The sequence below is a fragment of the Centrocercus urophasianus genome, unplaced genomic scaffold (genome assembly GCF_019232065.1).
Source record: "Centrocercus urophasianus isolate 14NV4802_14NV808 unplaced genomic scaffold, USGS_Curo_1.0 seq_11, whole genome shotgun sequence".
Taxonomy (NCBI): domain Eukaryota; kingdom Metazoa; phylum Chordata; class Aves; order Galliformes; family Phasianidae; genus Centrocercus; species Centrocercus urophasianus.
The window spans coordinates 21,571,671-21,596,494 of record NW_024884253.1 but is presented as its reverse complement, the minus strand read 5'-3'; the positions used below and the strand labels follow the sequence as shown (position 1 = coordinate 21,596,494).

Sequence of the window (24,824 nt, the reverse complement as noted above, 5' to 3'; positions counted from 1 at the left end):
TATCTTAGCATTGGTGTTCTTGAATTGGGCAAAGGGGTGTGGCGAAAAGAAAATCCTCTCTCCCATTGCAGGCACCACAGCCCTTTCTGCCAAATTAAGAGCAAAGGCTTAGGCTCTGTTGCTACTAGCAGGCCAGCTGCACATTCACTCTGTTTATGTTCTGGAGAAGGCATTACAAATGTCTCTTTCTGCAGTTGGTCCTCATTTTGTTCCCAGCATGCTGAGTCAGGACAAAAGAGGCAGCCCTGTCTTTCCTTTCAAAAGGAATCGCTCTCCTGTAAAGTTAACTTTTGGCAGGAACTTGGTACAGTAACTCAACATCTATGGAGGAGGAGGAAAAGAAGAAAAAACATGCAGTATAACAAGTACATTGAGTTGCTACAGTGATATCTTGCTTCCAAGCCACAAGGCCAGTGCTTTGCTTTGGTGTTGAAGTGGAACAAATCTTGACAGGGCACTTACAAAGGAAGCAGTGGAAGAACTGATTGGTTGTAATGTGGAAAAGAGACTGTGTGATGCACTGAATGGTAAGTGTGGTGAGAGGAGCTTATCAGGGAATTAGTAAACAAGATATGGAGTAACGGAATTCAAGTTATGATTTCATCACAAGAGAGTTGTGACTTGAGAAAGTAAAATAGTTTGAAATGCAAGTGATAGGAGACTGACCTGAATAAGCGGCCGATCTCATTTGTATCCTTCAAGGAACAGTTTTCTTTTCTGGATGGTCGTTCCAAATTTGGCCCTTAGAAACTGAGCTGTGAGTGGGAGCGTTGAACACCTGTCGAACAAGGTAGCTGTAGTATGCGTGCTTTCACTAAGTGCTATCCCTTTTTATTTCTTCCTATTAATTGGTGCCTTAGGAGAAACTCTGCTTGTCAGTTCTGATAGTTTGTAATTTGGCATCCTACAAAAACATCCTCTTACTTCTGCTTTTTTTGTTAGATCTGACAAAATATCTTCTTACAGTGGTGTTAATCTACTAGTCATTCATATCAGAAGAAAACTAGCATGTTGCTAGCTGCTAATTACATGCCTGAAAATAATTTCCGTGCCTAATTAAATAATGTGTAATTAATTTAGCTCGTGTAAAATAGCAGTCCAGCTGCTGGTGTACTCCTCTAGCTTTACGTGACGCCTTGCGCATCTATTTGACCATTAAGGTCCTGTTTTCTCTCGGTTAAGCACTGAATTTTGTTTTCATCTTTCTTTTCAAAGTAGCTTACTGGAGTGTTCCAGAGTCTCTTTCCTTAGACTTGCAGGTTTAAGATTGTAAAATGTAATTGTACTGTTCTTGTAACAGATTGCATCTTATCTGCAACGTGTAAAAACTATGCAGTCAAAAGTTCTGAACAAACAAATTGACATCAGATATCACTTGACCGATGATCTCGAGTTTGCAGTTGAGTTTGTTTCCACCTTAACCTGAGTAAAGAACAAAAGATTTCAGGGAAAAATGCTAAAATCTCATCACAATTGAGATTTACATCCACCGGACTGCACCCACTTCACTCAGACATTCAGAACTTTGCGTGTGAATATTTGCATCTTGTTGTGATCCTCTCTGGTGCCACAGGAGCCAATTAGATGACTATGAGCAATCTGTGCCAAAATAGTGAGGATTTTGTTTTCATATTGTTGTCATGCCAGGTTAAGACCTGAACTACAAAAAAGCATTATGCTGAATGTTCTCAGAATTCCATTTCCTGATGGCAGTTGTGTGTTCCTAAAATTTACACCTGTCCTTTCCCAAGCATTTCCACCTTTTTTCAGCTTTTGTGAATCTTGCTCTAAGTGCAGATTTTTTAACAATGTGGCTGTCAGTTGTGAAACTTTAAATTGTGAAATAATAAGTGCTGTAAGATCTTTCTTTTGCAAGTTGGCAGCAGAAAGCAACTTGTAAATGGTAGCTGCTCATGTGTAATGAATGTGCTGTAAGGTCTAGGAGCAGCTGTCTGTGTACTGCAGGCTGAGCTAAGGATGATTTTACCCTGTGTGTCCTATGCTGAGCACAACTCTTTCCTATTCAGGCTGTTCAGACTTTACATTTTCTTTACTTTTGCTCTAATTGAGTTGTCCTTGTATTAAATTAGCATCACAGTACTCTGGGGAATCAAAGCCAAAATGTTGGGGCCAGGGTGGGGGGATTGTTTGGACTTCATTGAGTTTGTAGTTTAAGAAACAAAACAAAACAAACTCCTCCAAACTGTTAAAAATTCAGAGCACGTATTTAGTTTTACCAGAGTGTGTTTATATGCTGTTTCTTGACTTATTACTGCATGTAATCAGTTAAGGCTGAAGCGTGAAAGCTTAGATTTTGTAATTTCACACCTTCTTTAGTTACCCCAGGCAGAGCAGAACACTGGGGTTTAGGGCATCCGTGGCTATTTAGATTGCCATGCTTAAATAAGCATAAAATTAAATGAGGGGGAGGGAAGAACAGTTGAGCTGTCACTGTCAGGCTTCTCCAGTGTCACAAGGACCTCGTTCCTTCAAAGTGCTCATGTATGGCATTCTGGTTTAGAGGTCCAGTGTCCCTCCTGACCAAAACAGCTGCAGTAAAGGTGAGCTGATATTTTCACTCTGCACAAGTCTGCGAGATTCCCAGCCTCAATCAGCCTCCTCAGTTATTTTCACTCCAGCTTCAAAGAAACAAATGTGCAAAAGCCCCTTTAGGGGAGCTGAGCTCATGTGGCGGTGTGTAAGGGGTTTAATAATGGCTGCAATTTTCAGAAATTAGAGATCTGAACCGTAGCTGTGAAAGTTTTGTGAGGTCTGCCTGCATGCAAATAATACAGCTTTTTGTGTAGTGCAGGTGAAGGACACGAGCAACTAGAGCACGGCAGAGCAGCAATTCACCCCATATATCTGAAACCACAATGCAAATATCTGCTGCATAACAGCTGCTGCTAATCTTTGCAGACCCTGTCTGTGAAGGTGCCTGGAGCTGTGTCTCTGGGTGGGCTCAGAGCTGTCCCAGTCTCAGTAGTACACTGTTTATCTCATTAGCACGTCATGCAGGATCTGGATATAAGGCATACTACTACTGAGGACCTAAGAGCACAGCGCACAGCTGTGGCTACGCTCCTTCAGAGGCATTTCAGCAGCAAAGATCCCCATCAGTTTCCCTCCTAGCTTGGAGCCCTTTCAAGCCCTCACTATGCCAGAGGATGCCATATCTGCCAGGAGACAGCTAGTATGAAGCTGTTGGCAATGTAAATAGGCCTCTCAAAAAGCATGATAGCTTTTTGTACTGGTGTTACTCCACAGTGCAACACAGGATTTGCAGCTCATTTGGAAAGAGGGAGATGAGCGTACAGGGCTGGTGGTTGGATTCGCCACTTCTGAAAGGAGAGCATGGAGCTCTTGTGTCCTGTTCTGAGACTGGGAGTTGGGTGTTTATGTGCTTCTGAGATCTGGATCTCAGTCTGCTGGAAAACATTACTGCAAATCGTTGCTGGAGGGATAAAGGTCTGAAAATCCTTTCCTGCCAACCCACAGTCAGACATTGCTATCATTGCTCAAAACCCCCAAAAGTTCAAATACAGCAAATACATCTGTTTGTTGTCTTCTAATGTCAGGAGATGTAAAAGCACCCTACAGGCCATCTACACTTTTTTAATTGAGTTATTGCCCATCTCTGTCCAAATGAAACACGAAGAAGTGTTCATCCTCTTAAACCATAGCCCTGAACAGAACACTTTAAGGATGGAGTTCCAGATTTCAGCATATGGTTTATTCAGAAACAAACACATGGGACCAGATTCCTTCAGTGTTTTGCAGAATGCTTCATAATGCCAGACTCCTGACAAATTTATATGATTTGTATATTTACAAATCATATAGTTTAAGCTTTTAGTAAAACAATACACATTGAACTGTAAAAACACTGCTTTTATAGGAGACTTGGAAAGCCAGAAAGTACAAAACTCAGGACCAGTGAAGCTTTCTGCTTAAGAAATCTATCTTATCAGATTAATTTCTTGGAAGAAATTAATGATGAAGAATCATATTCTGATTTCAACAGAGCAAGTTTAGAATCAGTCATTATGGGTTAGCTAATGAAAGTGGACACCAGGAATAACGTGAATATTTGAAGAGTCACAGTGAGACATGCTGATCCTTAGGAAACAAAGAGTTATTTCTGATTCAGCTCCTGAGCCCTTCCTTCTCAGGCTGTTGGCTAGCACTTTGGCTATGTAAACTGAGGAAAAAGAACGCTGTTCGGAAGAGATGGGATGAACACTAAATGAATGAAAGGTTGTTCTTTGTTTACATTATTTTCTATTATAAATATTATTTTTAGAGAAAGGCCTTGCTTGTTATTGCTACTTCTCTGCCAAATTTTTTCGTACCTTCAACATGAGGGCGTTCTCTTGATTATGACGGACTGTTCAGCATACGAAAATGCAGCACAGATGGTGGATTTTCCCTTGGCTGATAGGAAGTTGTCCTCAGGTTCTAAAGAGATTTTGAATATACAGATGGTTAGCAATGGTGAGAAACTATTCTTTCAAAAACAGTGATCCTTTCCTGTTAACAGTGCCGGAAAGACAATACATCAGAAGACGAACATGGCTCGAGCCTTCGTGTTATTTGTTAAGATTTGGTGCCAAATAGTGTTTGCTGTGTCTCATCTGTGTGGTAAGTACAACAGGAGAAGAAGGAAGAATCCTGCATTGAGTGTATCTTGATCTCAGCTGAGAAATAACAGATCAGTTTGCGATTTTTGGCTTTTAGGGTAGGCTAAGGTGTTAAAGTCTTGTAATGTTTATAAATGGCAGTAGCTCAACCAAAAACCTGAGACAAAAATTACAAATACCTTCTGAGCTATAGTCCATGACTAGGGTCTACATGTATAAACATGTTTAAGCAATTTTAACAGGGAAGTTGGGAATCAGTCTGAGGTCTTGAATTTGATTCCTGAAGTTTAGTTTCTGTTGTACACATAAAGATACTGGCTCTCACAGTAATACACTGGCACAAGGTCTTCACTGAGCAACGGTAGCTTATGTAACTCTCAGAGCTTTGGAAAAAAAACTTGAAGATTTATAATGTAGAAAAATCCATGTGATTAATGTGACCTCACAGAAATTATTTTACAATTATCGAAAATTACAGATGGTCATGTTTTACTGGTCTTTTTATCATACGAAAGAGATGAAAGTTGTGTCTTTTCACAGGAAAAAAGAGAGCCCATACATTCATGTACATGCTTTTATTTAAAAGATGGAATGTATAAGAAGAATTGTATCCAAGTAGATCAGATTTTCTTTTAAATGCCTCTTCTCATTAATGTTACATGCAAAAAATAACCACTGTTTATCAACTTTATGTTAAATACAGCTCCATTAAAATAGTTTGAGCATCCTTATTTATCACTCAGGTATTTCCTGTGGTTATTTTACAATGAACTTTTTTTTTTCTTTAATGGCAAGAGTATAATTCTAATCCCACCTTGACCTGACTGAGTTAGAATGCTTGCTGACCTGAATCTTCAGAGGATCAAGGTGTTCAGCACTGATTAACACAGGTTTCCGTGGTTCATCCCTGGCTCTGGTCAGCCCATTAATTGGCCGTGGTGAGTTTGCCATGAAGTACTGATCAAAGGTTAGCAAGCAGTGTGGTAGTTTTCACAATACAAACACTGCCGGCTGTTACAGAATGAACAGAAGTAGATGGGAGCAAAATTATAGTAGCATATGTTTCCTAGATAATATGTATTTTATTTTGAATGGAATCCTTCTATCATCAAATAATGAATTTTAAAAGAATAATTACATTTGCATGTGATGTTATGAAGGTGAAAAAAAGGAATTAAATAAATTAGATAAACATGAGGGTGAGAGAGCCCAAAGAAATTATGGAGTCTCCTCTAGAGATACTAAGAACCAATCTGGATGCCTCCCTGTGTGAGCTGCTGTAGGGAACCTGCTTTAGCAGGAGGTTGGACTAGATGAGCTCCAGAGGTCCCTTCCAACCCCTGTGATCCTGTGTGAAATATTATCAGTTGGTGTCTCTTAGAGGAGTGCATTAACAGCAGCCTCTTTAACACTGAGGTCCACACCTCAAAAAAAAAAAAAAAAAACCCTCTTAGAAGCTCAGTTCATGAGATAAATAGGAAATTGCTCTATTTTTATGTGTTTTTCCTCAGTCTCCACTAGCAGTCACTGCTGGGGACAGGGTGAAGTTAACGGGTGCCAAACAGGACTCCTTACGCTCCTAAGATCCAAGAATGTGCAAATCTGTTTGGGGCATTACGTGACTTTTAAAAAATTATTATTTTCCCTTCTATTTTTTTGACTGTATCAAAATGAACAAATTCCAAATGGCGGTGAGGAAGTAATAGCAGAGAAAAGTCCCAGTTTTACAAATTCAGTTGAAATTAGGAAATTTCAATGGTTTGTTGCTACCACAGGAAAGCCCCACTTTCTAACCATTTTTTTTTTTCCCTTTAGAAAATGGGGAAAAACTGTCATCCTGCCTTGTTGCCCAACAATTGGCTGCAGTGTGAAGTGGGGAAAGCGAAACCCACAGTGTTTCCTGTAAGTGAGACTTTCCTCAAGCAGACCCTTAGGCTGGTTTTCAAAGCACGGGCATTGCACTGGAGCGATGTCACAGCAGGCCCTGAGTCTTTCCTCTACAGAGGGCCAGATTAATGCCCAAGTGTTGGAGTTGTGCTACTGCCTCTCTGTATTTATGAGTTCTACGGCGTTTCTGGTACAGTTTGTACTATCAGACCGGGGCGTGTTTCTCCAAGCTGACTGGCAGCTATTCAAACTCAAACAAGTCAGTGACTGCCTTCTGTGTGCTACAAAACGTTTACACAGAGATTGATTTAAAAAAAGAACATGACAGTCCTTTTCGTTCGCTTCAAGAAACCGGTGTTTGAAGCGACAGACAGCTGACTTTGGATGGCGTGCAAAGAATGGAAAGGCGTTTTCGAACAAATCCCCAAACCGAGGCGATGTTTCCGAACACCGAGAATCCCTCTCCGCGCGCCGCCAGCGCCCCGCCGCCCCTCAGCGCTTCCCGCCCGCCTGGCTCCGCCCAAGATGGCGGCGGTCCCGCCCCACGCGGGCGGTGTCCCGGAGCCCGGCCCCGGCGGGTGCATGACCGCGGCCGAGCGGGGAGAGCGCGGCGGGGTTGGGGCGGCTGCCGGAGTGCGGAGCGCCGGGCGAGTAGCGCGGTGAGGGCAGCGCGAAACGGGCGGCTTTCCGCTCGCGTTCAGGCCGCCGGAGCGGGACGGGGAGGCAGAGAAAGAAACTTTTCTGACGGAGCGCGTCCCCGTTGGGGCTCCGGCCGCTCTGCCGCGGCCATGTTGGGAGCCGGGGGCTGCGGGCGGGGAGCTGCCCCGCGGGAGGGGGCGCGGCGCGGAGTCGGGAGCTGCCGCTGCTCGCCGGGAGGCGCTGCGGGGGGAGCGGGCGGCTGTCGGGAAGCGAAGGGGCGGCGGCGGGCGCACGTTTGTCCAGTCCGAGAACAGTTGGGCTTTAACGGGGCTCAAAAGCCCTGCCGCTGCCAGCCTCGGGCGTTACGTAAGTGCGTGGAACCCTCGATCGGGGTTCTCCGGTGTCCGCGGGTTCGAGGAGTGCGTGAGTTGGATCCCAAATTAAGAAATAATTAAACAAGCAGCAGCGGGAAGGAGGTGGAATTGCAGAGGAGCATCTGTCAGCGCGTCGGTTGGGTGTGCGTTTCCGAGGGGAGCGCCGCTGCGATGCGTGCTGCCCGACGGCGGGGCGCGGCTCCTCGCGCCTCCCGCGGAGCGCTGCCTGCCGCTCGTCCGAGGGCTTACGGGCGGCGAACGCGTGCGGCGCGGCGGGGAGCTGGCTGTGCAGCGGCGCTGTGTGCCGGCTGTCCCCGGGTGCCGCAGTTGTCAGCGAGCGGAGCGGCCCTCGAGACTGCCCAGGTTCTCTCGGCTGCCTCAGTACCGCCGTGCTCCGGGACGGGCTGTGCCGGCACAGGGCGGGCCTGATACCGAACCCCGAAGCCGGGGCGGATTTCAGAAGCGCGATTGCCTGTTCCTCTTTCACTCCCTGAGTAAGGTTCCTCTTTCACTCCCGGCATAATTGAGCGCTCCAGCTTTCGGTTCGGAATGGTGTGTTTTGGTTTGGTTGAGGCTCTCTGAAAGAAGGAAAGCGTTTAAAGGCTTAATGCTGTCAGTGCGGAGACCCCAATGATGTTGACTAATCCAGTGAGGAATCCCTGCATCCCTCAATACAAGCTCGTAGAAGGGCTGGTTTGGGATATAGAAAGCTTGGATTGGACCTCAGGGATCATCGAATTCCAACCCTATCCATATGTCTATCAGCTCAAGTCATTAAATAATTCTTTTCCTGGTGTTTAGGGCTGTGCTTATGTTCAAAATGACATCCAGGCTGTGTGTCCAAAACACAGCGAAAGTGAAGCACTGTAAGCATGAGTCCCAAATTCTTCTGCACGTAAATAGCCCGTGTGGCTTCTGCAGCAGTTGAGTTCTGCTCTGCAGAGAAAACCACACAGAGGAAATCCCTGAAACATTAAATGAAAACCGGAGTGTGGGAGCTCAGAGCTGGATTGGCTTACTCCGTCTTATCCAGAAACTGAGCAGTGTCTTTTCACCAAGACACAAGTTTTCATTAACTGCACTGATTATTTATATATGAAGACCACTTATCAGGAGATGTCAAATCAGGAGACTCGGATGTTAACTGTGGGTGAGCTGCTTAGATTTTAGTAGGCAAGGAAGTTGTTGGCTTGCTTTTAATTTCTGCATTAAGAAATTAAAGCTTGTTCTTACTGCCTAAGTGCTACAGGTATGCTTGTGACTTATTCCAGACTCTCTTAATATTCAGGCTTACCTTTCCATTAGCTTTATGTGGCTTTTTAATGATGGATGGTGCTTGTATACGTGTGTTACAGCTCACAGGGATTAATTCAGTAATTTGATGGAAATCTGCCGACCCAGGGATTGTGCTGAAAGCAAATAAACAAGTGTAAAAGCAGACTTTTGAAGTAGAATCATGTATTTAAAACTTTGTGCAGCAAATACTCTGTGGCTCTGGGCAGCCTGGTCTGGTGGTTGGCGATCCTGCACATAGCAGGAGGATTGAAACTGGATGATTGTTGTGGTCCTTTTCAACCCAGGCCATTCTATGATACTGTGAAATACAGGGTTTGTTGTTGTAGAATGACGTTGTGTTTATGATTTAGGGGGGACTCCTTACAGTTGAGAGGGGAATTAAAGCTGCTGTAGGTAGGTGTGGTAGAACATGCTTACACCTAAACCATTATTTTGGCGTTGTCGTAAAGTATAAGCCCTGATGACAACTGTGTTAGCAAGTAGAGTCCTGCAAATTCCTACCCACGTCAGTAGTGCTGCTGCAGTGAGTGGGTCCGTGTGCATGAAGAATTGTTGGACTGCTGGACAAAGATTCTCCTTCTACAGAAGGAAGTGTCATTGTGTGCAAGTGTTACTGAACAGAGCAGTATGTTTCATGATTTCTTTTTTTCAGCCTGATATTTTACATAGTCAAAAATGTACTAATATGTTTGTTTTGGCTCTCGATGTTACATAAATAAGTAGGAACGCTGCTACCATGGGTGTAATGATACTTTCTGCCTGCTTCTGTTGCAACCATGAATAATTTAAGGATTTTGAAATCTGTTTTCAAGTGTTTTTATTTTTTTCCCTTCGCATTTTGATATTTTACAGTAATACAGTGTTCAGCATATTGCATATTCAACAGCATTTAGGCATCTTGTATAAGTGGAAAAGAAAGAGAAACAGTTGAATCTTAAGGGTTTCAAATGCAGTAATGCTTGCCCCAGTCCTGTTCCTGCACATGAGACGACACCGGGGAAGCAGTGAGCTGCACTGTTGCCATGCGATGGGTCTTGGTGCTCAGCAGGGGCAGCGGGCTGCCAGTCCTCCTGCACCAAGGGATGGCGTTGTGCTGGGTGCTCCAGCACTCCACGTGCTTTCCAGAGACCTCGAAAGTGCATCAAGTGCATTTGATAGGCTGTCAAAGGCTGGTGAGTGCGTTTCCCAAGAAGGCTGCGTAGTTCAGCTTTCAGGATTACAGGATTCTTTCAGGAACTGACTCTTTATTTTTCTTTTCCTCTCTTTTTTTTCCCTCTGACCATCACTTGGTTGTGAAAGAGCAATGCAACGCGTGGCTTATGTATTTTAAATATTGCTGGAGAAAAGCAGTTTAATTATTGCTAGAGGCAGAGGAGAGAGGTGTGCAGTTCCAGTCCTTGGGTGCCTTCAGGTGTCCTGAAGCAAGGTGTGACAGGATGTGTACTTGGCTCTGAGCACCATGCTGTGTTCCAGCTGCCTCTGAGCCTCTTGCTTCTGCCAAAATATTCTGGCTGTTCTGCTTTCCCCACTATAATATTGAAGAAGTGCTGCATCTGACTGTGTTATGTACCAGCTACAGGTCTCCTGATTGTAATTCTTCAGTACTGCGTAGTGTTTGGTATGTCTCCCACAGTAGAGATTTCTGAATTTATCTGGAGTTCAAGAGCAGCAAGAAGTCAGGGTGGCAGGAGGCTGTGCTGGTGCTTGGCCTGGGTCCTGCTTCCCTTTGTGGGAATGCCCACTATTACCAAGCTGTTTAAAGAAACCTCTTTATTTCCCAAATAAGGCATCTGAATTCTTAAAGGATGCATGCACGTGAAAATAATATTTTATATAATTAAAACAAACAAATAACAAAATAGCGATAATGTGATTATACTTCAGTACTTGTGAATTGTGGGGCTGCAGGGGAAAACTTTTGCTGTGCTTCAAAATAGGGCTGGTTAAAAGCAAATTCTTTTGTTGTAGTTACCTGTTAGCAGCTAATGCCTCGTGCCTTGTTCTCACTCTCACTTTCTGTGAGATCTGTAATTCTTTCTGTGGCGTGGTCATGCTTAAATCAGTTATGTGTAGTTCGGCCCTTGCTGGACCACTGTTAAGACTGAGTAACTTACCTCATGATGGTGATGGAAGTAATGAGAATGCTGGCAGCTTGATATACTCATTGGCAATGCTGCAGGGAGCACGCTTGCAGACCCTGCTTATGTCAGAGGACCAAATTCTCTGTTCTGCTCAGTCTGAGGGGCAGCCTGCCTCCCTGGAACTGGTTTCTGGCCTGAAGCGTATAGTAACTTTTTTTCCTTAAGTAAGCACTTCTGTATAGTGTATAACATTGACATGTGACGTGTGAGAGTGTCTCCACACGTGCCTCCAAACGCAGTAATTGGTGCTTACCACTGAACCAATGTGATTTTGAAGAGAAGCTTGTGAAGTGGGTTTGGCGACACTTCATGCCAAACTGCTGTAGCTGGGTGATGGGTTACGTTCTGTACTAATGATGCTGCGCCTCTTTCCCCACACCTTCCCAGAAAACTCACTTAAATTACTTATCTCCCCATTTGAAAGACATGCTGTGAATTCCTGTCCCTGTGCTGTGTTGGTACAACATCAGCTTATGCCACAGTTGTTCAGGTGTTTTCTGTTGACTTTTGTCACGGATCTCATCCCATGCTCATCTGAGCACAGCAGCACCTGTGCACGGCGTGTTACATGCTCACCATGTAAAAGTAAAACATCTCTGGCTGTCTGTGCTGTTGCTTCAGGGAGCTTGAGCTTTTGGGGCTCCAAATATGTGTAAATGTCTTAGTTTTGAAATGGTATCCTGGTGTGTTCCAGAGCACCAAGGATTCTGAGCAAGGGAAAACAGGGAGGGCTGGGGCTTGGGGAGCTGCTCCCCTTCCTGCTCCAAACTAGGTGTTTGTCCTGCCAGGAGTCAAAAGCACTATCAGTTACTAAAGTTTGGTACAAATAGCAGTCTGACAGAGGCAATAAACAGCTGATTTCATTATGTGCAGGATCTCTTACAGGTACTTCATTACTAGGCTTCTACACCTTCTCCCAGCATGATGGTATGTAGTTCTGTGAGCTGAGTGTACCTGTGCTGCTGAGGCAGGCCCTGTGCCCTGCTCCTTGCACATATCCTGCACAGTCCCCAGCTGCCTGGGCCTCACTGCTTTCCCCAGTGAGGCTTTGTGTCCCCTTACTAGGAACCTTGCTTGGTTTCACAGAGAAGCAATGCTGAAGCTCTGTTTTTTGAGACCAAAGTATGCTGATAAACAGCTCCTGGGAGTAGTGTGGGGCAAGCTGTTGTGACTTAGAGGGACAAAGCAGTGGGAACAGTTTTGGGAGTCAGCACTCCTGAGTTCTGCATTTTTTATTTATTTATTTTTTTTAATGGGTTGAAGCCTGCTTCCCTTTGCCTCATCTTCTTCCTCCGGTCTCCCTTATGATTAGTTTGCATTATGACTCATTTGGCACGTCTGTCAGTTTACAAGGAGGTTAAATCAGTGTTTCTTCCCTGCTGAAGTTGATTGTATTAAACTCGGTGTGCAGAATCCACACGAGCCATTCTGTGAAAATGGGAGCTGGCAGAGCAGCTGGGGCAGCGAAAAAGCATCTCTCTGCTCTCACTGTGCTGGCCTGCATGCTGCTGGGCTAAGCAGGTGGGGGGAGTCTCCTGCTAAAGATAGCTTCTGTATCCAGACCCACTTGGGAGTGGGCTGGGGAATGTAAGGTCACATAGTTTGAAAGATCCTCCTAGAAACAGTCTCCGTAGTGGAAATGTAATAGGCCTTTCTAGGCATTTTTATCTGGCTTGGATAATGGCTCTGGGAGATGTTAAGGGTAATGGGCTTGTCTTGCAGGTTTGACAATAAAGCTTTTGTTTTTCTTCATTTAAAAACATTTACATTCCTTGAGCTATTCTTACCCAACCAGTGAGTGAAAAGGAAATGACAGTCTTTCCTTCTAAGTTAGGGTATTCTAAAATTCCCTACAGTGTACTCAAAGAATTCTTAAGCTGCAAGATGTTAGGTCGTTAAAACAGGATCTGCAATGGCCTTCGCCCTGAAGTGAGGCTTTCAGAGAGCTATTTGTGGGAGAGTTTGACTTTCTGTCCTGCTACCTGCACCTCTCTGAAGGTCAGAAGAAATTCTGGGTAACAATTGTGCTGGGGAACTGCAGAGGATTTCATTGCCTCACTTCTGCTGTTTTGTCTACCTTGAATCTATTGCTTCATATTTATCTGCAGCGTCGTGATCACAGAATGGTCAGGGTTGGAAGGGACCTCAGGGATCGTGAATCTCCAACCCCCCACCAAAGGCCTCCACATTTAATACTAGACCAGGCTGCCCAGGGCCCCATCAACCTGGCCTTGAACACCTCCACTTGATGATGTCTCCTTTTGTCATTCCTGTTACTAACATCCTTTGGATGTCAGCAGTTATCCTCTCCATCCTTACCAGCTGGTTACAGTACCAATAGCAAGGCAGTTTGTGAAGCGCTTTAAGGAATATTTTGCAAGCAGAGTAACCGGAGAACTGCTTGTTAGGAGGCTGCACTGCTTTACAAGTAGAGTTGTCCTGTCTCATCTTTCATCCAGCCCTTGTTGTCTCTTGGTGGCTCATGACAGGCAGTGCTGGTTTGTGCACGAGCGCCTGGCTTCTGCTTGCAGCTCTCAGAGCTGAGCGCACAGCACGCCTCATTTTGCCAGCAAAGATGACGTGGTGAAGCATTTGGGACAAGTGATGGCATCGTCCCTTTTTGTATGTGTTGATGGAGCCTGTGTAGGAGGTGGAATTGGTGAGATTGAAGACTTGTGCTGATTTATCTCCTAACCTGCTTCAGAAATGTGGACTATCTGCTGTGCTTGTGTTTAGTTCAGCAGTTTTCCCCAATGGAAATATTTTTAAAGCATTAGAGATCGCACATGAAAAATTCACGCTGTTTTGTTTGGCAATAATGGGGAAGGTCAAGTGTTGCACTTAAGAACGCTACTTGTAATGCTGGTAGAGATTAAAGTACTGTTGCACTGATGTGTGCCTTCATAGCTGAGTTCCTCCACAAAAAGGCAGAGAATTACTGTGTCACAGCCTTAAATCACAGGGTTGTATGAGGGTTTTGGGTAACAATCCTTTGTATTCATGTTTATTCCCCAGTAAGTCAAATTAGTGTGTCCTCCTTGCGTAGACAAAATGCAGGAGGAAAGCTGAAAGCGTGTGACCTGAGAATACGGAGTATAACCATTACTTGAAGCCTATTACTAAAAAGCATATGTAACAGGAATGTGTGCTAAGTGGCTGCACTGATGGGCCGTCCTCTGGGAGGGGTGAGCTCTTCCTCTGATCCCAGAGAGGAGTTCCCTTACAGATCAGTCACTTAATGCCGATTAGGTATCTGCTTTGCAGATGGTCCTTGTCTGCCTTTACAGTTTACTTGCTTCGAGTTTATACAGGACTTATGGAGCTTCTGTACCTTTCATGGGTATTCAGCTTGTGTAACTAATTGTAATAAAGCAGGATGGAGTTCTGCTTGAAATTGGTTTATCAGAAGCTTTCAGGTGTGGGATCAGACTTGATGAAACTTTAAATTGTTTGACTCTCATTTGTATTGAAAGGCTCCAGAAAGCAGAATCTTTCATTATAATCTTTCATTATAAAATATGTTCTCCACAGGCAAGAAGGAAAGTAGGTTAGTTCTGAACATACAGGAATGTAAGTTCTGATGCTGCCTGTATGCACAAATGCAGGTGCAAGAAAAAGGGCTGTTTATGACACTTGGACAATCCAGTGACATATTATGTGCTTTCACTTAGATCTGCTGTTTGTACCTCCTTTCTTCATTCTGTTCCTTCAGCATTCTTCTGTTTTTGTTTTGTTTTTTTTCCAGTTCTCATTTGCTTCACAGGTTGCAGTCAGGTTTGTGCTGGTCCCGTTTCACCCGTTCAGGCGGTGTGACCAGGTACTGTGGTTACTGACATTTATTTATTGGACTTGTGTTATTGAATCTGACTTGGAAACATCCAAGCTCCATTGCTGCTTTAGGACAAGATGGACCCTTTGTGCTGTTGATTTTGAGCCTTTGTATGCTTTCCAGCACCTCAGATACACTTTTTTTTTTAACCTGAGTTGTAAATGCATGTGGTAATGAATGAGCTGCCTGCTTCCTGATACTGTGACTCTGAAAAATCCAGCTTGCCTGGTCTATGTAAATATAACGTGTTAAACATAATTGTTAGCAACTTAATTGCTCATTGTGATGAAGATGATGGATGAACAGGCAATTAAGGCAAGGCTGGTAGCACTTTCCTCCCTTCAAGGAATGCTGAAGCACAATAATGTTAAAAATCAGGTGCTTATTAATTGACACTCAATGACGGGGCTGTGCACTGGATGAGGCTGGTTCTTGCCCAGTCAGAAAGTAATAGAGCTGTGCTGGTGCTGTTGCTTTGCTGAAGGAGTCAAAGAGTTGGGGTTGTGTCCTTCTCATACATGCCTTCTGTGCCTGTCTGGCAGGGAGCCCTGCTCATGGAAGTGCTGCACACTGTGCGGGGTAAGGAAGCGAGGCTGTGCTGAGCTGCATGCAGCCTGCGTCACTGAGACATAGGATAAGCATTCTTCTCTTTTAAGCAACTTCTCTAGAGGTATTCGGTTTGGAAAGGCTAGTTTAATCATCAGGATGCTGCAGCAAAAAGAAACACTCATGTGCCAAGTGACTGGTTTCATATGCAGTCACTTCAAGGATGTTATCGGTCTAGTGGCCAGGGGTGCCATGTGTTTGCTGAAGTTTCTGACTTCCTGAATGTGTGTTTTGTTGTGGATAAGTGAAATTTCTTGTGAGTAAAAGTAAAAATACCTTATGTCAGACAGTTCTACATAGGGTAATGGAGTGGGGACTTCGTGTCATGAAATAATGTATCATCTTTAAATTGTCTACTATTCTACAGGGAAGAAAGCCTTTGCCCAGCATCCCTATCTTGAAATGGGTTTCCTGAGAGCAAATGTCAGAAGGAGGGGGAACAGAGAGTATTGCAGCATCCTGAGAATTGCTATTTCTTTGTTTGGAAAGGCTGGCAGACTTACTTGTGGTGCAGCTGTATGTAGCTAATCTTTCTCAGATGATGATCTGTTTATTTCTGTGCTGTTCCGACTAGCAACTAGCACCACGCTGCACCCTGTATGCAGAAATGGGGGCTGATGTGATGGGCTGGTCTGAGAGGTCCTCTCAGACAAACAGCCCTTCTTGCAGAGGGGCTTGGGAACAACTGTTTATGAAGATGGATAGTGGTAGGACAAGGGGGAATGGTTTTAAACTGAGATGGGGAGGTTTAGGTTGGATATTAGGGGGAAGTTTTTCACACAGAGGGTGGTGAAGCACTGGAACATGTTGCCCAAGGAGGTTGTGGATGCCCCATCCCTGGAGGCATTCAAGGCCAGGCTGGATGTGGCTCTGGGCAGCTGGTCTGGTGGTTGGTAACCCTGCACACAGCAGGGGGTTGAAACTGGATGATCACTGTGGTCCTTTTCAACCCAGGCCATTCTATGATTCTATGATTCTGGGAGTGTGGATGCCAGAAGTGGGAAATGAGACAAACGTGATAGAAGTCTTAACAACTGTGCTTGAGAGTTTTGATTTCATAGCATCCACAAACTGATACTATGTGTAAAACAATTCTGATCTCCTTAAGTGCATTTGTCTAGTCTGCCATTTTGAAACCCGTGGTTCTTTCTTATTCCCTGTTTGCTTTGGGGAATATTTCCAGCAGTTTGCCATCACTTGGGGATTGTTTTGTTTGATCGGATCTTGAAATTTAGCTTCTGAAGAGCAGTAATCCAGTATCTGCTTCTCATAGTGACCAGCAGAGGAAACCTCAGGAGAAAGTGTAGGAGGTGTTGCCACCCAGCCCCAGTGGGTAATCTGTAATCTTTTGCAGGCACATATCTGAATATGCGTTAAGAGAAGACAGTAATTGCAAAAGGCTGGTAAAGGATAATTTTTGCATAGGTTTGAACTGTGACTTCTTGCAGTCAAAAGCTCCATTGTTTTACTTACCAGGAGAATAGAAAGTCTGTGGTGCCTTCTGGTTTCACATCTCTTAGGTTTGTGTTCCTGTGGGAAGAAGAGGGGGCAACGCTTCTAATGTCAGATAGCTTCTCCTTTTTCTATTGCTAGTCTAATATTTTCTGACTTCGGTTATTTCTAGTAGTTATTCTCCTTCAGGATTTTTGTCTACTTCTCAACTGACTTCCTTTCTCAAAAAATGCTGGTCAGAGTAAATGAGCATCGCATGGGAGTTCAGAAAGATTTAAAAGCTTGTATTTAAAGACATTGTGAGAAAAACATCAGATTGCTTATTTCACAAGTTCTGTTACTGTGAAAAAGCAGATGTTTTGCCTTGAAAGAAGGTGGAGGGATTCATCTGCAGCCTGTGGCTTTTATGACCTTAGCTGAGACTGCTGAGCAAGGATTTGTTGGGTATTACAGACATAAGCTTCAATGTGGAAGAGGTGCTATTCCTGTTTTTATCTTTTTGTCTGTCTTGATGGTCCTTAACTTGTCCAAAATTCTTGCATGGAGTCCCGTGAGCAGTTGCATTAACAACCAGCTGAAAGAACAGCCTTGCCCAAGTTCTGGAGTCATGTGCCTCAGTTTTAGCTCCAGTGATGATTAAAAACTCCCTGTTAGAGCTGTTTTCTCTTAGGTCGCCCTAGAGAAATTTAATTAAAACCTTTAGCCTCTTCTCCCCCCTTTTTCTCCTGGTAGGGACTTGTATTTTGAAAGCTCACGCAGTGACCTTGGGCCGAGTTCGCTCTTTGCTGGCAGCAGGAGCAGGAGTGCAGCTTGAGGGTTGCTGTCATCTCACACCAAGAGCTTGCTGCGCTGACACGTATGGTTATGGGTAGTTTTTAGTTTCGTTTTATTTTTTTTATGCCCTGTGAACTAGCAGAATCACTCAGCTTGTTGTGATTTACAAATTGGTGATAGGCTTAGGAGCAGTGCGTGCTGGTAGGGTTAGCAGAGAAGCACATTGCTCGCTCAGCATCCCTCTGCTCTGCTGCTCAGTTTCCTTCCCCTCCTTGCAGAGGATGAGGGGTTGCTGGGTGATGCTGTGAGTGACCCCTCGCTGTGGCAGCCCAAGGCCACCCTTCATTGGGACGTGGCACCAAGTTGCTCAGGAGGGCTGTGTGCTGCCTGTGTGTTGTGAGATAGCAGTGGTTGCTGTTAGCCCTCACTGCTAGCCTTGCTCTTTGAATTTGATTTTTTTTGAGCCTAGGACAGCAGCAAACAAATCGGGAAGCCTTGTGTAATCTCATCTGCATTCCCTCCTTAGTGCTTTCTCCTTGGTAGAGGGAGGGCTGGGGGCTGAGGGCTTGGTAGAGGGAGCTGGGGCCTCCAGCAGCATTTCTTCCAGTCGTGCTGTAGTAGAGGTGAAGATGGTTGCTCTCCTAAAACCTCATTTAAGCTTCTTCCCCAGTGCAGGCAGTGGTAGGTGGCTGTAGAGATTTAAAAAGTGATAACAGCATGCCTAGATGTTAATGCTGAAAAAAGCAGGTAAATGTAGGTTGTGTGCACACCCATGTGTGCTTGTGTTTGCTTTGGGACTTGGAGTGCTTCAAAGAACTGAGGTTCTGTTGGTAGGTGTATTTGGGGTATGCCTGAATAATGTCATTAAAAAAAGAAACACAATAGAATGAGTCATGTTGATGTAACTTGAATCTGTTGCTATTCTCTGGGCGGGGGAAGGAAAATCTCCCAGTGTTTACTGTAATATTCGTGTTTGCTCATGGGTTGAAGCCAGCCTGCTTTCTGTGCCCAGCCCTGGCAGAGCATCTCCTCACCATAAATGAGCATCGCCGCATGAGGAGGGTGGGGCTCTATCTTTTAAGTTTGGTGCTGTGTGGTGTAGGTATTCAGTAGTGCCATTCTTGGGCATCTCTCTTTAAGAGAGTGATGGGCAAAACTTAGCGGACCTTGGCAAGAATAGGAACAGGAAAAACCAGTTTGGAACATCTGGCCAGGGAAAAGGGATGAATATCAATGGGGGTTGCTTGTTTTAGTTTTTTGTTTTTTTTTCCTTCCACTTGGAATCCGTGTCTTCTCTTCAGAGATAAGCAACAAGCATTTCAAGCACTCGGGAACTTAGTGAAGATAGTGGTGGTTATTCTGGTTGCAGGCCAGAAACAAATGTATCATTTGCTGCAAAGCTGACTTAAGCGTTCTGCTGGGGAAATACTTTTATCTGATCAAATAGGAAGGCAGTAGGCGAGGCAGAGAGGAGGACAGGCTTTTTTTTTTTCTTTCTTTTTTTTTTTTTTCTCCCCCCCCCTCTTCTTTTTTCTCTCATTCAGTTTTTAGGTTTGACTGATACCTGGTGGAAGTAGTCTGGGTGCACTTACCTGTGTGCGTTGATGCAGCACAGTTGCATTTCTTGATTCATTTCATTCTTTTATCAACCTGTTTGTGATTTATTCTGACTGACTGCGGATCAAAATGACTTCATTTTGGGGAGCTTTGTACTTCCACTATCAGGCTGTGAACCTGATTATTGCTGTATTGAAATAGCTTAACTCATGCCATGAGGCATGTAATGAGAATTCAGAAGAAATGCTGGACAGTACCTCTGAGAAACTATTCTTCTGTCTTCAGTGTGAGGCGTAGGTACGAGATCATATAGAATCATAGAATGGCAAGGTTGGAAAGGACCTACAAAGATCATCTAGTCTAGCCATCCTCCTATCACCATTATTACCACTAAGCTACTAAAGCATCTCATAGCTCCTCATCCTGACACCTCTTGAACAAATACAATGAACATAGTTGAATATGTTGTACACAGTTTTAAAATGGTTGACTTAGTTATAGTTGAGTAAGTCTGTTTGTTGAAACTGTTTTGGTATGTTCATTGGAAGTGTTTTTCATTGCAGTAGTACAGCTTTTAAAGCAGTTACTTAGAGGTAACTTTTTAGTCACATTTAACTGTGGGTTCATGTAATCTGAGTAAATGCAGCATACTTGTCTAGGTGAGGCCTGGTGAGAGATGTGTCTGCAAATGAACTTCTGTACAGGAGTTCTGTTGCTGTTCTGTAGGGAAGTATCTGAGTTTGTAGGAAGCAGATTGGTGTGCTCAGTGTTTATGCTGGTCTGAGCAGCAGTGAGGCCTTGCTCCAGCCCTGTTTCATTTAAAGGATGATCCCATACTGGAAGCAGGCAGTGTAAATCTGGAAGAACAGAGAAGTGAATATAGAGGTCCCTGCAATGGATTTGTGCTGGGAAACACAGGTTATAGATACTGGGGTGTTTCCTACTGCTCTTTCCTTCAAGCCTGTGTGTAAAGACATGGATCCTGCTAAAAGGGTGTCCTGAGCATCACCCCTGTGGTAGCTAAATCACATGGCAAGAGAGCGGTCTTCTGCCTGTATGGGGAAAGGTGTGGAGTTAGTGCTTGTCCCTGCCAGCTCTCCTACAGCTCCATGGAGTGCACAGCTGGGTTTGTGGCATACTCACAAAGATCTTGGTAGGAGCATGTCTGAAACTGCCTGGCAAAGTTTGCTTTTTTGACCTCTGCATGGGAAGCTCTGACTTAAAGGCAGGTGAATCTCTGCAGGAACTTATTTTCAGCTAACCTTCGGGTGCTTTAGTGTCTTGCCCTTTCATGAGAAGATCTTATTTGCTGTTAGGAGAAGAAAAAAGGGATGATTTAATCCATAACTGGAACATATTATTCTGTAGTTATTTTATCAGCATTTCCTGACATGCAAAGCCTTTCTGTCTGAACTTTTAGCCAGTGCAGATCATTCACTGTTTCTCAGGAGCAGTGGGGAATTGTGTGACCTTTCCTCTGTGGCGGGGTGCCTGTGTGCATTATGTAATTGGGATGGATGTAGATGTGTTCAAGATGTATGTAATAACATTACTAGAGGGGAAGCCTCCTAGTCTGTTGCCTGAAGCTCTCAGAAACAGCACTGTAGGTGCTGTGTGTATGATAAAGATAGCAGCTGTCAGCTGAATGGAACATTTATGCTTCTAAAAAAGACTAATCAGTTGCTAAAAATTCTCAGGAGTTAACACTTATTGAAATCTAGTCCAAGTTGGCACTTCTGAGCCACCAGGTTCTGTTGGATATTTTCAGAAATGGTGCCTTCCTTCTGGAAGTCTGCTGTTGAATCAGTTCTGTTCTAATTACAAACTTGTTTTTTTCCTACTTTTAGGATACTTGTGAAAGATGGTGGATCGCTTGGCAAACAGCGAGGCAAATACCAGAAGAATAAGTATAGTGGAAAACTGCTTTGGAGCAGCTGGTCAGCCCTTGACTATCCCTGGTCGCGTTCTCATCGGAGAGGGAGTACTAACGAAGCTGTGTAGGAAGAAGCCCAAAGCGAGGCAGTTCTTCCTGTTCAATGACATTCTTGTTTATGGTAATATTGTCATCCAGAAGAAGAAATACAATAAACAGCACATAATCCCACTGGAAAATGTCACCATCGATTCCATCCAGGATGAGGGAGACTTGCGGAATGGGTGGCTCATCAAGACGCCTACTAAGTCTTTTGCAGTTTATGCTGCCACTGCTACAGAGAAGTCTGAATGGATGAACCATATAAATAAGTGCGTTTCTGATTTGCTTTCCAAGAGTGGGAAGACTCCTAGCAATGAGCATGCGGCTGTCTGGGTGCCAGACTCAGAAGCCACTGTCTGCATGCGCTGTCAGAAAGCAAAATTTACCCCCGTCAACCGTCGTCACCACTGTCGCAAGTGCGGCTTTGTCGTCTGTGGGCCTTGCTCTGAGAAGAGGTTCCTTCTCCCCAGCCAGTCTTCCAAGCCCGTGAGGATTTGCGACTTCTGCTATGATCTTCTTTCTACTGGGGAGATGACTGCTTGTCAGTCCACAAGATCAGACTCCTACAGCCAGTCGCCTAAGTCTTCTTTAAATGATGCATCTGATGATGATGATGAAGAAGACAGTAGTGATTAAAGACCAAACGTTTGTGTTTCAGACCGTATGGAGCTGCTTTTGGGGAAGCTTGTAGCAAGATTCCCTGAAAAAATCCTGTTCTAGCCATAAAATATGCCTGAATATCTTCAATTGCGATGTGCCTCGATCTATGAGTTCTCTAGACAATAGATTTTTCACTCCTCTGCAGGGATAGACTGTTGTAAATGTTATCAGATTGTTTTCCAGTTTCTTATACTTGAGTTATGTCTAGGTTAGACTTCTGTGGAAGATTGGAAAATAGAAAGTACTTTCTTAATTTCACAACCCACGCTTCCTAATGTTTCATATCAATATGTTATGTGGGGTTGGTTTTCTTTTTTTTTTGGTATGGAGAGGGAAACTGTAAGCATGCTTAGAACAGTGATGTTTTGGTTAATCCTGCAAACCATCTGTTCTTTCTAAATATGGTATGTGATGAGTTGAAATGTGACATGATTACAAACCTCAGTGTCACAGAACTTGGGAACTTTCTTGTTTTGCTCTTATTTATGACCTCCTATGCCAAGCAGTGCCTTGTAACACTTGTGCTGATTCAGGAAGAAACAATCCTATTTGGTGTTGTCTGTATTCACCTGATGCTGGTGTCTGAGAGATTGTTGGTGCTATAGAGAATAACTGCTGTGTTCAAAGCAGAGCTCTCAGCTGCATGCCTGAGGGGAACCGGAACTGGCTGAGGGGAACCGGACCCCACGCCCTCACTGCTCAGGCAGCCCCAAAGCTGCCCAACCCTGTGGGCTTCGATGGGGTTCTCTCCATAGGAGCTGTGCTGTGGGCTGGGACTTGGGGATGAGAAGCTGAGAGTGACTTTTCACAGGGACATCCACACTCTTTCTTCTCAGAGCAGGTTAGAAGTTTAAAATCTGGCAAATGCATACTGAAATTTTAGTGGGGCGATATAGCATTTTGCTGTGATAACTTATATTTTTGGAGTTATTTCCCAAATGCGACACTAACTTGTTTCTTAAAACATTGATGAGAGGGTTTTTTTTTTTTTCCACTTTCTTCCCAAATCTTACTGGCTTTGTATAAGAATAACGTCAAATCTTGAACAAGCAGCCTGCAAATCTGCATATGAAATTGGCTTTCCTTTGTACACAGCTGACCTCAGGATACATGTGAGATGCAAGTTGTTTCCTTCTAAATGTGTACCCAAGGACCAAGAAAGATGTATTTAAGAACTATAATAGTGCAGAAAATGTCTCTACCATAGTATTCATTTTTATTCTTAATTATAAATGTCATGTTCCTATGTATATGTAAAGGTTAGACTTGTAAAAACATGTTAGCCCCTCTCCCCCAAATTCTATGTTTTTATATTTTTATAAAGGTAATGTCAATTTTGAAGGGGTAAAATATCTTTGAAATAGATGTATGAATATAATAGCAACTGACTTTATACAAAAAAAAGGTTAAACTTTTGTGTATCTTTAAGTGACAGTTTCTGCACTGTTTGCCTTGGCTGGCAATAATTGGGTTATATATTTATTGAATAAACAATCAATGCTGCATATTGCACTAGTCTCCCATTTTTGTACACTGTATGTCAGTTAAAAAAACAAATTAGCAAAGCTCTTCAAAGCCATCTCACTCAGTGAGATTCCTGGTAGCTAACGATGCGCTCTGCATCTTCAGGGAGGCACTCTGCGTTAATTGTCTGCAGTACTTCAGGTGAAAGTAAAGGGATGGTTTTAGCTTGGGCAGTTTCTGCAAATAACTCTTTAAAAGCACTGAAGAGCATTTGATCTGCTTTGCAATAGACACAAAAAGGAGAAAACACGTTGATAGATGCTGGGGACCAGAAAGGTTATGTAAGTTTGCCAGATAAGCAATGTACAGCTGTATGTATTTAAAGACTGAAATAAATAATTACACATGTTCACTCCTTGAAAGGCAGGGGAATGGGAAAATGGGCTATTCTGAGAAGACACTTTGTGATTACTTTCTGTATCTGTCTTAATCGGAATGTTAAAAAGTTTCAGGAACAGAGACTTGTTTGCTTCAGTTTCTGTATGGATTCAGAATGCAAACTTCCCTTGTACATATGTTCTAATGGCTAACAGAAATGCTCTTCCTGATACGATTGTTTTCCTTTTCTACGCTATCAGACCTTGTTGAAGGTTCAATCTTTCTGTGTATTTTTTGTGTGTGTGTGTGTTCGTATATGTTGTGCTTACTGTCCAGCGCTTTGTGGGGAAAAGGAGTTGGGTCACATCCTATATTCTGCAGAATGTTCTTGTGTCTACTTCAAGTACCTTTTCTCTGTGAATGAAACTTGCACTGATCCCTGAAGCTGTAACCAAACCAATGCTTTTTTGGGGGGGAGGGTTTTTTTTCATTTTTCATTTGAGATTGGTGTATGTGGTCCAAACTTTGTGAGGAAGTATTAAAAAAGCAGTGTTCTGTGGTAATAGCCATAACCATCAGTTTGCTTAAAACTTCACCAAACGGACTTGCCATCAACTCCTCTTGTTACTTACAAACTCCGGAAAGGGCTTGTTTTGTTCTTTGTAATCTTGTTCTGTCAGATTGTTTTATTTACAAATATATGGTGTAGCTTCAAGCCTACGTGGTCGCTTTTCTTTAACTGTGGGCCTTGGAAGGTGACAGGAAAAAACAACTGCCCCCAGATGAACAGCAGGTGCGTTCGTTTTCAAGACCATTTAATAAAACTGGGGATAAATGTGCATGTGGGGTGAGATGAACAATTACTCTTGGAATGAATGCAGTTATGGATTTAGAAGCAACTTCAGCAGTTGCCTGCAGCATCTCTTTGGCAACGCTCTGCATTCAGCATCTGCTCTGTAGAGGCAGCCACACTGAAGGAACAAATCCTGCTCTGCTTCTGTGAGTTCAGATATTGCATGCTCTGCACCTTGCCCAGGAGCCTGTACTTCATTTGTTGGAGATGCTAAAAGATAGATGCGGGGGATTGAAACTAGTTGATCTTTGAGGTCCTTTTCAACCTAGGCCATTCTATGATGCTGTGACAGGGAGGTG

At 43.8% G+C, this 24,824-nt stretch overlaps 1 protein-coding gene across 3 annotated transcripts; it reads left to right on the top strand.

Moving 5' to 3' along the window:
• Positions 1-6,521: 6,521 nt before the first annotated feature.
• On the top strand, positions 6,522-24,387 carry PLEKHF2 (pleckstrin homology and FYVE domain containing 2). Of its 3 annotated transcripts, none has more exons than XM_042808776.1 (2): positions 6,522-6,542; positions 21,043-24,387. In XM_042808776.1, exon 2 carries the CDS (start codon positions 21,057-21,059, stop codon positions 21,804-21,806), a length of 750 nt encoding a protein of 249 aa, XP_042664710.1. In that variant the 5' UTR covers positions 6,522-6,542; positions 21,043-21,056; the 3' UTR covers positions 21,807-24,387. The 3 variants fall into 3 exon arrangements, with proteins under 3 accessions (XP_042664710.1, XP_042664708.1, XP_042664709.1); XM_042808774.1 differs by lacking the exon at positions 6,522-6,542 and adding an exon at positions 7,099-7,186; XM_042808775.1 differs by lacking the exon at positions 6,522-6,542 and adding an exon at positions 7,451-7,532.
• The last annotated feature ends 437 nt before the right edge of the window (positions 24,388-24,824 follow it).

Bases quoted from the DNA above. Each gene is read 5' to 3' on its own strand.
- PLEKHF2 (XM_042808776.1), top strand. From the start codon at position 21,057: ATGGTGGATCGCTTGGCAAACAGCGAGGCAAATACCAGAAGAATAAGT.